Source organism: Aphis gossypii, chromosome 1 (genome assembly GCF_020184175.1).
Source record: "Aphis gossypii isolate Hap1 chromosome 1, ASM2018417v2, whole genome shotgun sequence".
NCBI lineage: Eukaryota > Metazoa > Arthropoda > Insecta > Hemiptera > Aphididae > Aphis > Aphis gossypii.
Genome location: NC_065530.1, coordinates 46,098,157 through 46,111,191, shown reverse-complemented (window position 1 = coordinate 46,111,191; position 13,035 = coordinate 46,098,157). Strand labels below are relative to the sequence as shown.

Sequence of the window (13,035 nt, the reverse complement as noted above, 5' to 3'; positions counted from 1 at the left end):
TATGTTTAACTATGTTTTACAAAGAAAATCGAAACCAGCTAACCTAGTATATTGTATATTACCCCACAGTAGTGTGGGGTAAATCTCAAATTTGAACAAGTATAATATATTCAGCTTATTTTAATAAAATAGGTACCTATTTTCAAACTGGAACTACAATTTATAAACCTAATACATTTAGACTCATCGTACTAAATATATTATATAGGTAGTCTTTTTTGATAGGACACGAAATGCGTGTTTTCGATTTTAAAAACAGCTCAATTATTAATTCAAAACAAAAAGTATTGATTTTAAACTTTTTTCACTCGGGTTATTTTAATTATATATATTATTATCATTTATCATATGTATAGGTAAATCGTAAATATAAAAATCGTTTTTTTTTATGTACATAAAAAAATATTTCGTTTTAACGTGCACTACACGAAATAGATAATTCGCTACGGGTTTTAATTATATTTAGAGCATAATTATGTATTTTTATTACTGTAATGACTAATGTACCTATATAAAGTATTGTGTTTGTGTTTCGTTTGAACATTTTAAACGGTTACTAAAGTAAAGTAATAATTAATTTCTATAATGTATTTAGATTGTAAATTATTATGCTAAATATGCTATAATATATATATTAGCCACAATTTTGGCGATTATTTTTTACAGATTACGTTTGACCTTCATATACAATTACTGAAAATACCATCAATATATGTTAACGATGACTATCTACATTTTTAAATGTAAAATCGATAAACAACGCGTAATTTAAGAGAAACAAACTTACCTATATGACGTATAACTATAATTTAAAACACATATATTAAAAACAAAAATGTAATAGATACTTATATTATAGTATATTAAGTACGACATTCATGTCATATCATCTACATTTTATTTTCGATGCAAATATAATGATATCCTATAAACAAGAAAACGCTTGACTTAACGTGGTAGTAGTACTTACCTATATAAGTATAAGGGACTACGCGCCCTTAGTCGTATAATACGTTTTATTAGTAAAGAAAATAAGATTTAAGCAACTCGCTGGAGGTTATTACATAATTTTAATCTCGGAAATATCGAAAAAGACCGTTCAAATATTATACTAGGTAAAGTAGGTATTCTATACCGTATATGATGAATTATCGAAATTATAATGAACGCGACATGTGAATAATACTTTCGAAATTCAATCTCGTTTTGGCGGGATACACGCGCAGAACAAAAAATACCTGTTCTACAAACAAACAAGTCGTATCGACGTTAAATAAAATAGTTTGTTGTATAATAGTGTCCTATATATTATACTCAGTGTATTGTAATTTATAATATTAAACTGTTACTGCCAATGAGTAATGACCGTTTGTTAAATATACGAACAATTTAAATTTTGTTAATCTCACGGAATTATATAACGTATAATATATTATAATATACCCGAATACCTGATACCAATATTAACTAACGGATTTGTAACTTGAAAAAAATTTGGGTCCTTACTTCTAACGCGTAATTTGTTTTAGCTGAATTTCTCGTAAAATCTTCTATAGTTTTTCGAATAAAATTAAAAGAATGTATAATTTACGATGGTATAAGTATGGACTAATACGTCATTTTCGATAGCTTATAGTTTTAAAGCAAAAAATAATCTGTATTAATATTACTAGGGTGTACACTGTACATATTATATATATATATATATATATATAATATATATCTTAATATTATACAGAGTGTAGCAGCGGACTATTTAACTATGTATGATTAATTGGAGTGACTTTCAGTGACGAAAACAATAAACGTTGGCGCATTGATATGATGTAGAAGTCTTTATAAGTATAGGAAAATAGATTGCAAAGTTTAAGAGAGGAATAAGAATTTTTACGTGATTAAATAATATTTAATTTTGTATGATCGCGAGTATTCTTAAACGGTTTCTCTCAGTCCTGCTTGAAAGTCCTGCAGCAGTTTCATTCACCTTTTTTTACATCTTTAGCAACATATATCATGAAATATATGTGTAGTTTAGTCTCTTCCAAGAACCATACTTTAATGGGATTCAATGAATCCATTGCCGTTTTCTTTCCTATCGTCGAGTCAAAGCTGCATCTCACACAAATCACAGTTATAGTTGGTATATTATATCGTATACCTATAATATAATATGCAAATTGTCACTTATCGCGTTCGACCACGACGGTTACCTACCAGTTACCACAGCTATATCTATGCCGACGTTTAATATACGATCGCATAATATATATTTTGTTTGAAACATTTCATTGTGCGCAATGCACATACCTACAATAACAAACTCCGATAACCGTGACACTTGAAGTGCATGCCGTGAGTCCACACCTCATTTCGGGCGTTTTCCGAGTTTCCTCTTACCACAGTCTCAGATTCTAATAATTCGCAATCGGGCCCGCATATTAAAAACTTATCAACTTCACAATTTTTCATACATTTTCTATGAAAAATTAACCACTATAAATAAGTACAGTTCATTTTCCTTATTAGAACAATTTTAACCTGTCTAGTGTCTATAGGTACTATATTATATACTATATAGGTATGGCATGTATAATTAATAAATGAATCCCATCTTATTTCAATTAGCAAGTCTCATAATATTTTGTCATTTGTCTCTTGTTTTGTGGAGACTCATTTCGTTTTAACTCGTGCTCAATAAATATTCAAATTTTGGGAAAAAAATATTTATTATAGGTAGGTAAATTTTGTATCTATAATGATATCTACATAGTTTGTAAATTTATTTCTCAAAGAAAATTTCAAATTATCGAATTCTTTAGTAACTAACAATAATTAATAAACTGAAATACATAATGTTATATAGTGTAATTTTTTTTTTTAATTCAGAAACATAATTATTTTAAATTATATATTATAAAAAACTACTATAGGTACCCATCGATACAAATAAATGTTATAATTATAGTGGTTATTTAGTATTAAATATTTTGTCAGCTGTTGCCTATTTCGGTTACACCCTAAGTATGAGAATTGTTTCAGGGAAATTAATTTTACAATTAGCTTATGGGACTGATACCTATATTATCTGCCTATTGATCAATAATAGCTTATCATATTATAATAATAGACATTTGTCATTTTTTTTCGCTCGCTAATATTAGCGGTAGACGCTATTATTTGTATTTGGTTAGTTATAGTTTTGTATAGATAACTTGTTCAACTCCATATAGTTGTATGCATATACCTATGTAGGTAAACGACGGAGGACTTTTATTGCTCGGACTAACCTCGAGGCGTTCTCTCAACCTATTTAAACCGATTTGAACTATGAACGCCATACATTAAACGCATATTGTAGAGATCACGGAGACGTCCATTATAACAACTTAAACACGATTTTAGTGTTGTGGGAGGAGAAGACGAAGCCTATTTCGTATATTCTAAATCGTTGTCTTCTATTTATTATTTTGTTCCGTTTTACTGCACAGTGCACACAATTACTGCAGAAGATTAAATATAAATACAACGAAAAGTATAACGACATACCTACAGTTGTAAATTATAATTATTTGTCGGAGGTTTGGTAAAGGTTAGTGGTTACCAGGTAAACGGCTGTATAATAAAATATAATAATATAGTCTTATGTAGATACTGTATATGCGTAAAGTTCGACGTATTATATTATATTACTTGATAAAACGTCAAAATTAATTAGTCATCATAATATTAATCAGTCGTATAAAATAAATTTTTTATAGCAAGTTTTGCAAGGTATGATAAGAAAATCGTATAAATCTGACCCGTAAACATAAAACATAATTATATTTTTGTTTTAATTTCATTATTAGTCGAATATTAAAGGAGTTTCCGTATTCTTTGAATATATATATATGCGTGTATATAAATCATTACAATCCCTTTGTAAATAGTAAAAATATTATTTTTGGTTGTGGAGGGAGACTCGTACACGTCACGTCTTGACGGACGACGTTTGATGTACACAACCGGACCGGACGGCGAAACCGATTTCAGTCGTTAGCAGTTCGGCCGAACGTTCGCTCCTCCGTGCTTTCTCCAGTTTTTGTCGCGTCTTGTGTGTGTTAATTATATATCATATATTTTATACTTTGTGCCCTACGTGTAAGGTAATTTATTAGTCTTGCCGACAGAGTACCTATATAGGAGAAAATGCCATTCCACCGTGCCGATACTAAAAGGTTTATATTAATTATGATGTATACTTTATTTTTAAAATTTTAAAATTTCTCACGAGAGAAGGATACGATATATTATATTTGAGTACGTTGAACGAATTCTGTGCTCGTCAATTTTGCTGCGATTTATCGTTATAATGTAGAGATTTAGTGTATATGTATATTGTATACATAATACATAGGTATAATTTTTATAAATATAGTAGATTTACCGTTATAAAATAATTTGTGTTTTACATATATTATGATATAAGTATATACTTTTTTTTATTCGTTTAAAATATAAGTTGTTCTAGCTAAGCTATCTATAACTACGAATATTTACAACTGTGCAGCATTTTTAATATTTGAACATAATAATAATAAAAGTGAGATGCTAATGGATAGTATAGCCATCTGCAGACTATAAGAAAACATTAATGTAGGAAACAATAATTAGTGACGTATAAGTTAAAACAATGTAGTTATTAAATAATAATAATAATAAATTGTATAAAAATATAATATATAGGTATATTTTTTGAGTATTAATATTGTATATTTTAATGACGGCGACTGACGAACAATATACATGAATATTTTTAGTATAGTATTGTGTGGTAGACTCGTCCGGTCTTGCTACAGAAGTCTGGTTTGGCTGAGTCTCCATCAAAACCCTCTTGTGCTCGTTTATAACATAATACACATGCATAGTTTTTAATTACTTACACGTACGACTACATGCACATTTAGTTATTTAACATATATATCTATCAATATTTTCGTCAAACAAGATTATTTACAAAAAATTAAGAAAATCTACCTTAGTAGAAGTTGTTTTAGCTCAGAAAAAATCATATAAATATATAATATTACGTGAAGTATATTTACTGACTTCCTAGACATCACCCATCCCCTTTTATACCGAAGTACGACAATTTGATTGTTCGCTTGTTTGTTTATTTGTTCATTCGAATATTGAATGTATAATAATAATAATGATAATTGTGTGTTTGTTGTTTGTAGTACACGTGATGCTACGTACAATGAAGAGGAGGGCAGCGTACGGATGTTCCTGCGCGGACGTCCCATCAACCTGTACGCGCCGACTGCTGAGATCGCGACCTACGACATCACTAAAGTGGCCACCGCTCCTTCGTCCAAGCTAAAACTCGATTGGGTGTATCCTTTTTTGCTATATACTAGATCAGCCTATAAATTATGTACATACGAATTATATTATGTGGTATATTATAATACGTATACATAGGTACCTATTGGAAAACTTAATTTATTTTTTATGGTTTTAAACCATGATTTCATATTTTGAAGTAGACATTTTTTCAGAGAATATCGATTAACCTACATTACCTAAGAACGTATTAAGTACACGATGATTTTATCGCGAGACTTTTTGTTAGACAAAATATTGGTGGTATTCCTTGGGTTTTCTGTGAATTAAAATTTTACCTAAATACTCGCAATATTAAGTTAATTGTGTTATAATTATACTATTTCGTGCACAATTTACTGGTCATAACTAGGTACTTAAACCGAAATTTCATCGTTTTCTTTAAACGTTTATTTTAAATTCTTAATGATTAATAATGACACTCATTATACGTTTTCGCGCTACAAGTATTGAAAAAAAAATATAATATAATAATATTTACTTATTTTCGGAAGTATAATAATGTGTTTAGTGTTTACTACTTACCCAACATTAGTCTGAACTCTGTACAGATAAATAAAATAAAAATATGCCAACGAATAATAATTTTATATCGTTTTAAATATTATAATCATAATTTATTACATCTTCCTATTTGGTTTGCTTTTATACTAAATCAACATATTATAATGTACCGTCATTAATCATTCGTTAATTATTGATAAAATAAGTCCATTTGAGATAACTATTATTCTATAGACAAGATAATGATGACTCAGCATTATTGCACTAATAAAATAAATGTTAAATAATACAAAATATTTACAAAATTTTATAAAAAATTGTTTACAAATTAAATTGTATGAAAACAAAATTACATTTGTATGTTTTGGATAACAGAAAAACTGTATAACAATTAAATAAATAATATAACTTTTAAATTAAAAAATAAAAGAATAAAATAGCGATTATCAAAAGGAAATAATCTATTTATGAACACTGAAAACTACGTTTTTCTATAGTTTCTGGGGTATTCTACCTCTATTTTCTATGAAAAATAACCGCTTAAAAATCCTTTATTTATTTTTATAATTAGGCACTACGTAACACTTTACTACTATTTTTTTAAATAACACTTCCATATGTATTAATATTTAACTTGTTTTACTTTGTTTTAAAATCTATACACAAACAAAGAAATAATTATATAAAATAAATTTCTAAAAAAATAATAATAGGTAGGTACAAATTTATATATGAATTATATATTTTGGCTTGTATCAACTATAATAGCAACTCACAGTGAAGTTTATTTATATAATATAAATTATACATTGTTTAATATAATATTATATAATTCAGTACCTATAATAAAATGTATTATATCAAAAAAAAAACAATAATAATAAATTTGCTCCACGAAGAGAAGGGGATGTATATACTTAACAATTTCCATATTATAACATACATCATTATTTATTATTCAATTTAAAATAAACTTAATAATCGATAAAAACAAGCCAACAAAATTTTTTGATTTTCCATTAAATTCAAAACTGTTATTGGGGATTCCAATTCTGGTTACACATTCAAAGGAATAAATGCTTCTATTAATCATTAAAAATCAAGCTAAAACACATTTATACAAACGAGTAGGTACTATTACTATATATTACCTATTCAAAAAATACTTTGTAGGTAATTAATAATTTAGGATGCTGAGGTTATGTACTTTTACCGTAGGTATTAAATACTACTAAAATTGCCCTAAAAAATTATATGAACATTTTCGAGTAAATTATTATACATACTGTAGACTGAGAATACACAACATTATAATTTCTATTTTTCTTAATCGTCCAACTCTACAGTTATGGGTACAGAGGAAAAGACTGCCGTTCCAATTTATACTTGTTGCCCACCGGTGAAATGGTATACTTTGTGGCCTCCGTGGCTGTACTGTACAACGTCCAAGAACAAAGTCAGAGACATTATTTGGGACATACGGACGACATCAAATGGTAATGTTTACCACAATGGTTTGCGGTTTTTACCTATTGACAACAGACTAAATAAGAGTTGTACAATAAGTATTTGTTTTCAAATAAAAATTTGTCTGCACAAAATCAGTATTGAACCTTTTTCGCTTTGTTCAATTAGTTCGAAATTGTAAAAAAAAAATTCAAATGAAATTCGACGAAACAATATTAGGTAGTATGAATTAAAATACATTTGTTAAGTTACACAAAAATAAGAATTTTTTGATGCATATTTAAATGTTTTTAATTTTTTCTTATATTTTTAGCATATTATTCATGTTATATTCTTTTCTTAAAATAATGGTCTTATTTTCGTTTTATTTGATTCATAAAAAATAAAATTTAATTTCTGTGCGGTCGGTCTTATTTCAATGACATTATATGATAATACTCACTTAAAAAAATCTTCTCGCGAATCGCGATATTAAGTAAATTGTAACTTAAATTTTGTTTTGATTTATTTTCCAGCTTGACCATTCATCCCAACAAGCTGTTGGTAGCTACTGGCCAGACTGCTGGACACGATAACCACGAAGGAAAAGTAAGAATGCGAATCCGACACAAAAATAAACGTAAATATTATTTAACACATTTTTTCTCTTCAATCATTTTAGCCTCATATTCGAGTGTGGAATTCAGTCAGTTTAGCAACAGTGGTTGTGCTGGGTTTAGGAGAATTTGAACGGTCTATCAGCTGTCTGTCGTTTTCTAAAGCGGTAAGTTAACTCGGAATTATTATAAGTTCTCATCTGTTCGACGACATTCAATGTAATTAATTAGTATCGTTACGTTTATAATTATCTTTTAAACGCATGTTTTGTTTTTGACAGGACGGTGGCAGTCTTTTGTGTGCCATCGACGAGGGAAACGATCACAACATATCCGTGTGGGACTGGCAAAAGAACGAAAAGGGTCACAAGATCACGGAGACTAAGGTTAGTAGAATTATTAATAACAATTAATATTAATTATAATTATCCGACCTTGCGACTAACCGCCGCTTAGACACCGACTTCCTTTTTTTATTTATATTTCTTGTCTTAATGGCTATTCTTTCAATTGCCCTGCATCATGTAGGTAGTTCTCTCGCCACCTATACTTATCCCCGTGTAATTCATAAAAAATCTTTGTCTTCGATATCCTATATTATCACGGATTTTAGTCCTCCGTAATCACCTATATTAACGTTGAATAATGAATAATAATAAGTTATTATTAATAACAATATTCGTAATTATTTATTGGATTTATAGTGTTCTATGGATACCGTTGTGGCTGCGGAATTCCACCCACTGGAACGAAACCAAATCGTAACCTGTGGTAAGGGCCACATCAGTTTCTGGACACTGGACGCCGGCGGTACTCTGTACAAGCGCAACGGAATATTCGAGACTACTCGCGATCGTCCCAAGTACGTGACGTGCTTGGCGTTCACGCAAAATGGAGACGTCTTGTCTGGAGACTCAAACGGATCCGTTGTCATTTGGGGACGTGGTGAGTACTAATACTTTAAGAAAATGTATAGACATTATAGATATACATTATATATATATATTATTATATATTTATTATTTAGACCTAACCCCGCGATTCCTGTATGACTCAGTGGCAGTGATGTGGTACCTTAAATTTTAATGACTTTAAACTTGAATAACATTTAATATATATTTTATAATTTTGGGTGTATAGGCTGTATATTGGGCAGCCAACAGTGTTAAACCGTTGTTTGGTTTAAGTGTCTTCGACAGTTCGACGGTAAAACTAAAACCAAACAATGCTTCACTAAATGTCGTACGGGCTCCACCGTAATGCTTTTAACAGTTTAAACATAAGAAATATCCATAAAATATTCTTAATTTTTAGACAAATAGTTTTTATAAGTGGTACATCATTTTCGAAATTATGTTATCAGCTCAATTTATTTTGTTTAAATTCCAATTTTTATGCATTTTACATAACACCTATTTCATTAATTGTCATTCATTGATTCTTGTAGAACAACTTTTGAAGGAATTAAATTTTTTTTAAATTAAACCAGCCCGTGACACCTATAGGATAATAAATATACGAGATGATATCTAACATTTAAAATTAAAAATTGTATGTGTTATAATGTATGTATAAACGTTTGAACTGCTAAGAGATGATGATATTTTTTGTGGCCCTTAAAAAAAAGTTAATAAAAAAGTTTGGAGACTCCTAGTCTAGTGTGCTAATACTTTATCCTTATTTGGTGCCTTGGTATATAATATTTTTAATTTATTTCTGTTGATTTTACCCATCAATTTCAAATTTTGTTTTTTATTATATTTAATTTTATTTCTCATCTTATAGGAACAAATAACATCCTAAAAGTCGCACGAAATGTGCATGAAGGATCAGTGTTTTCCATTGTGTGTTGAAAGAGGGCAGCATTATAACCGGAGGTGGTAAAGACGGTAAACTGATCCAGTTTGACACTTCGATGCATCCCACTGGATATGAAGCACAAGTAAGCTATTATTATTATTATATTAATATTTGTAGTATCAAACTGTTCGCAATATAATAATTTCATAAATATTTCTAGATATTATTTAACCCATCTTCTTTCATAGATACGTTTGATAAAACATTTATGACCAAATTAATATTATGAACTAAAAATAAATTATATAGACGGTATAATAAATATATATTTTTTTTTTTTTTGAAAGAATTTGTTAATATTTTATTAAGTACCTAACTATTGTATCAATATTTTAGAATTTTAGGTATTGTATTTTTGACACCTTAGGCAATAAAATATAGTTTACAATTTTACATAAATTGGTATTGGATATAATCTTATTGGTTTTGGAATAACATTAAATATTTTTTCTTTTAAACATAGATAGCTGAACATTTGGGTGGTATACGTACAGTATCAGAAGGTCGTGGATCACAATTGCTAGTCGGATCAACCCGCAATTGTATTTTGATCGGTTCTCTGTCGATGGGCTTCAGCCCTGCTGTCCTGGGCCATACCGATGAACTGTGGGCGTTATGTCCTCATCCTACTTTAGCTCAATTTCTTACAGCCGGATTCGATCGCATTGTCCAACTCTGGGACTCGTTGTCTCGCTCTGTCGTATGGAGTAAAGACATTGCAGTAAGTATTACATTTGCGTTACCTAGTTAATTTTACATTTCATACATCGCTTCTGTAAATATTTAGGAACAAGCACAGTCGGCTGCATTCTCTATTGATGGTCGAATAATCATTGTTGGTTGCGTTTCTGGAAAATGGATCGTTATGAACTCTGAGACACGAGAGATTTATTCGACTCACATCGATGGAAATGAACCAATACAGGTATGCACAATCTCAGTGTAAATAATTTATATTTGATTACATACATATTGTGATCAAATTTGTAATCAACTTAGTTTATTGTCATTTAAAGGTTGCAAAGTTCTCACCGGACGGTCAACTACTTGCACTTGGTTCCAGGGACAATTACATCTATATATATCAGGTCTCAGATGGTGCCAGAAATTACACTCGTTTAGGCCGTTGCACTGTAAGTATTTTAGTCTACAATAATATGTTCATTGTGCATCTGAATCTTATATGCCCTTACTAATGACCATATTAAATTGTGTATCTACTACCCTTTCCACTTAATTATCATTGTTGAATTCACTCGATGTTTAGTGTTGGGAAGATAAACGTCGCAGAAGATGTAGCACTGGTGCTATTATTGACAAGATGTCGGTAGGTGTAGGTTGCCCGTGTAGAACCGAATGTTGATGCATGTAGATTTGTTTGTAGAGATAAAAAAATTTAATGTACAGAAAAGATATACATTATGGATGAATTAAATGTATATTATGTATTAGTGGTTAATGCATATTAATTCGCTGTAGGTTTACATTTTTTATTTTTATTTTATTAATTAAACAACATAGTAAATTGTAATATTAATAATTTGATTTTGCTAATATTGATTTATATTTTATAAAGGTATCAATATGTTGGTACATATTGATGTTGAATTTGTATGCTTTGTAATCAATAATAGTTTATTGGTTGTTAAAATGGTATCCATTTAATTATTTCTGCTGACTTTATTGAAGACATATTATTTTCTGTGTGTTACATAGGTGTATATATTATTTGTGATATAAATTGATTAAATTATGTTAATATTGTTTTTATTAAATTAGGGCCATTCAAGCTTTATCACTCATTTGGATTGGTCAAAAGATAACGAGCACCTTCGCAGTAACTCTGGAGACTACGAGCTGTTATATTGTATGTAACATTTTTTATATAATACACAATTTTGGTGTATCTTGTAGTGGTTAATGGTTATTTATTCTTGTTCATGTTATTAATTTAATTTAATTTTTTGGTTAATTAGGGAAAGTGAAAGTTTGTCGTCAAGTCACTCACAGCACTCAACTTAGAGACACTGTATGGGCATCCAACTCTTGTGTCTTGACATTCTCCTCCATCGGAATTTGGCCTGAAGGAGCTGATGGCACTGACGTTAACGCATGTGAACGATCAAATGGATCTAAGCTGATGGCTACGGGAGACGACTTTGGTAAAGTGAAACTGTACTCATACCCGGTCAAACAACCTAAGGTAAAGAAAACAATAATGAATAATATAGAACCTTACAATATAATTTATTAACATTGTTTGAGTGTAATTCATTACTAATCTTTATGTATTGTTATAATAATTAATTATCATAATTGCTATATGTATATTAAAATAGTAATTTTCAAACCATTTTCGATTTTACAAGATAATTTGCTTATTAAATTTTTTAGAAATAATTAAAATTTCTTTAATGTGTGGTAATAAATAACATCTACTATATAGAGGATAATAAATTGTTCACTTTTAAAATTTGTGTATGTTTGATTACATAAAGTATTATTTTAATTACTTATCTTCACTGTGTTATTTCTTTTCCACAGTCGCTGTGTCACGTGTATGGAGGCCATAGCAGCCACGTGACAAACGTGACTTTCTTGCATGACGACTCCAGACTGATATCGATTGGTGGCAAAGACACCAGTGTCCTACAATGGGAAATCATATAAAAGAAGAGCGTTAATTGAATCTTATAATTATTATTATTATTATTATTATTACTATTATTATCATCATTATTATCGTTCAAATGATTCTTCACCATTAAGAGTAAAAATTAATTATATTTATTATTGTTTAGTACATTTTTTTTAATAATATTCACTTTAGCACAAATACACTATGTGTACAATGTGTGTGTTAATAAAATGTTCTATTATATTATTCGTTATTACACATTCAATGTTATGTCGACAATTATTCATAGAATAATACTTTATTATTATTATTATTATTTATTACCATCATCACTTGTTTTTTTTCCGTCGAATTGTATTAATTATAACAACATTATTATCATTACAATGTATTTTTGTTTTAAATAAATAAACGTAATATTTATGTGTCTATAGTTAAATAGTTTTATTTTTTTTATTTTAATAATGCCCAGATAAAAATTTATCAAACTCGTTGAATATTTTGTAAGCGAAATAACAGATTTGTATATCATATAATGGCTGCAATTTTAGTAAAAACAAAGTATGGTTTAAAGCAAAGAAAAAT

General features: G+C 28.9%; 1 protein-coding gene across 1 annotated transcript in view; it reads left to right on the top strand.

Annotated features, from left to right (window-relative positions):
- LOC114130237 (echinoderm microtubule-associated protein-like 2) overlaps positions 1–12,837 on the top strand; it is a 51,496-nt gene extending 38,659 nt beyond the window's left edge. Inside the window, 15 exon segments of the mRNA XM_050198159.1 lie at positions 5,220–5,375; positions 7,236–7,385; positions 7,872–7,944; positions 8,018–8,119; positions 8,234–8,338; positions 8,657–8,897; positions 9,738–9,791; positions 9,794–9,894; positions 10,276–10,533; positions 10,600–10,737; positions 10,829–10,945; positions 11,080–11,139; positions 11,592–11,679; positions 11,789–12,015; positions 12,357–12,837. Coding sequence (XP_050054116.1) covers positions 5,220–5,375; positions 7,236–7,385; positions 7,872–7,944; positions 8,018–8,119; positions 8,234–8,338; positions 8,657–8,897; positions 9,738–9,791; positions 9,794–9,894; positions 10,276–10,533; positions 10,600–10,737; positions 10,829–10,945; positions 11,080–11,139; positions 11,592–11,679; positions 11,789–12,015; positions 12,357–12,482 — 1,996 coding nt within the window. The 3' untranslated portion in view covers positions 12,483–12,837.
- Positions 12,838–13,035: the final 198 nt, after the last annotated feature.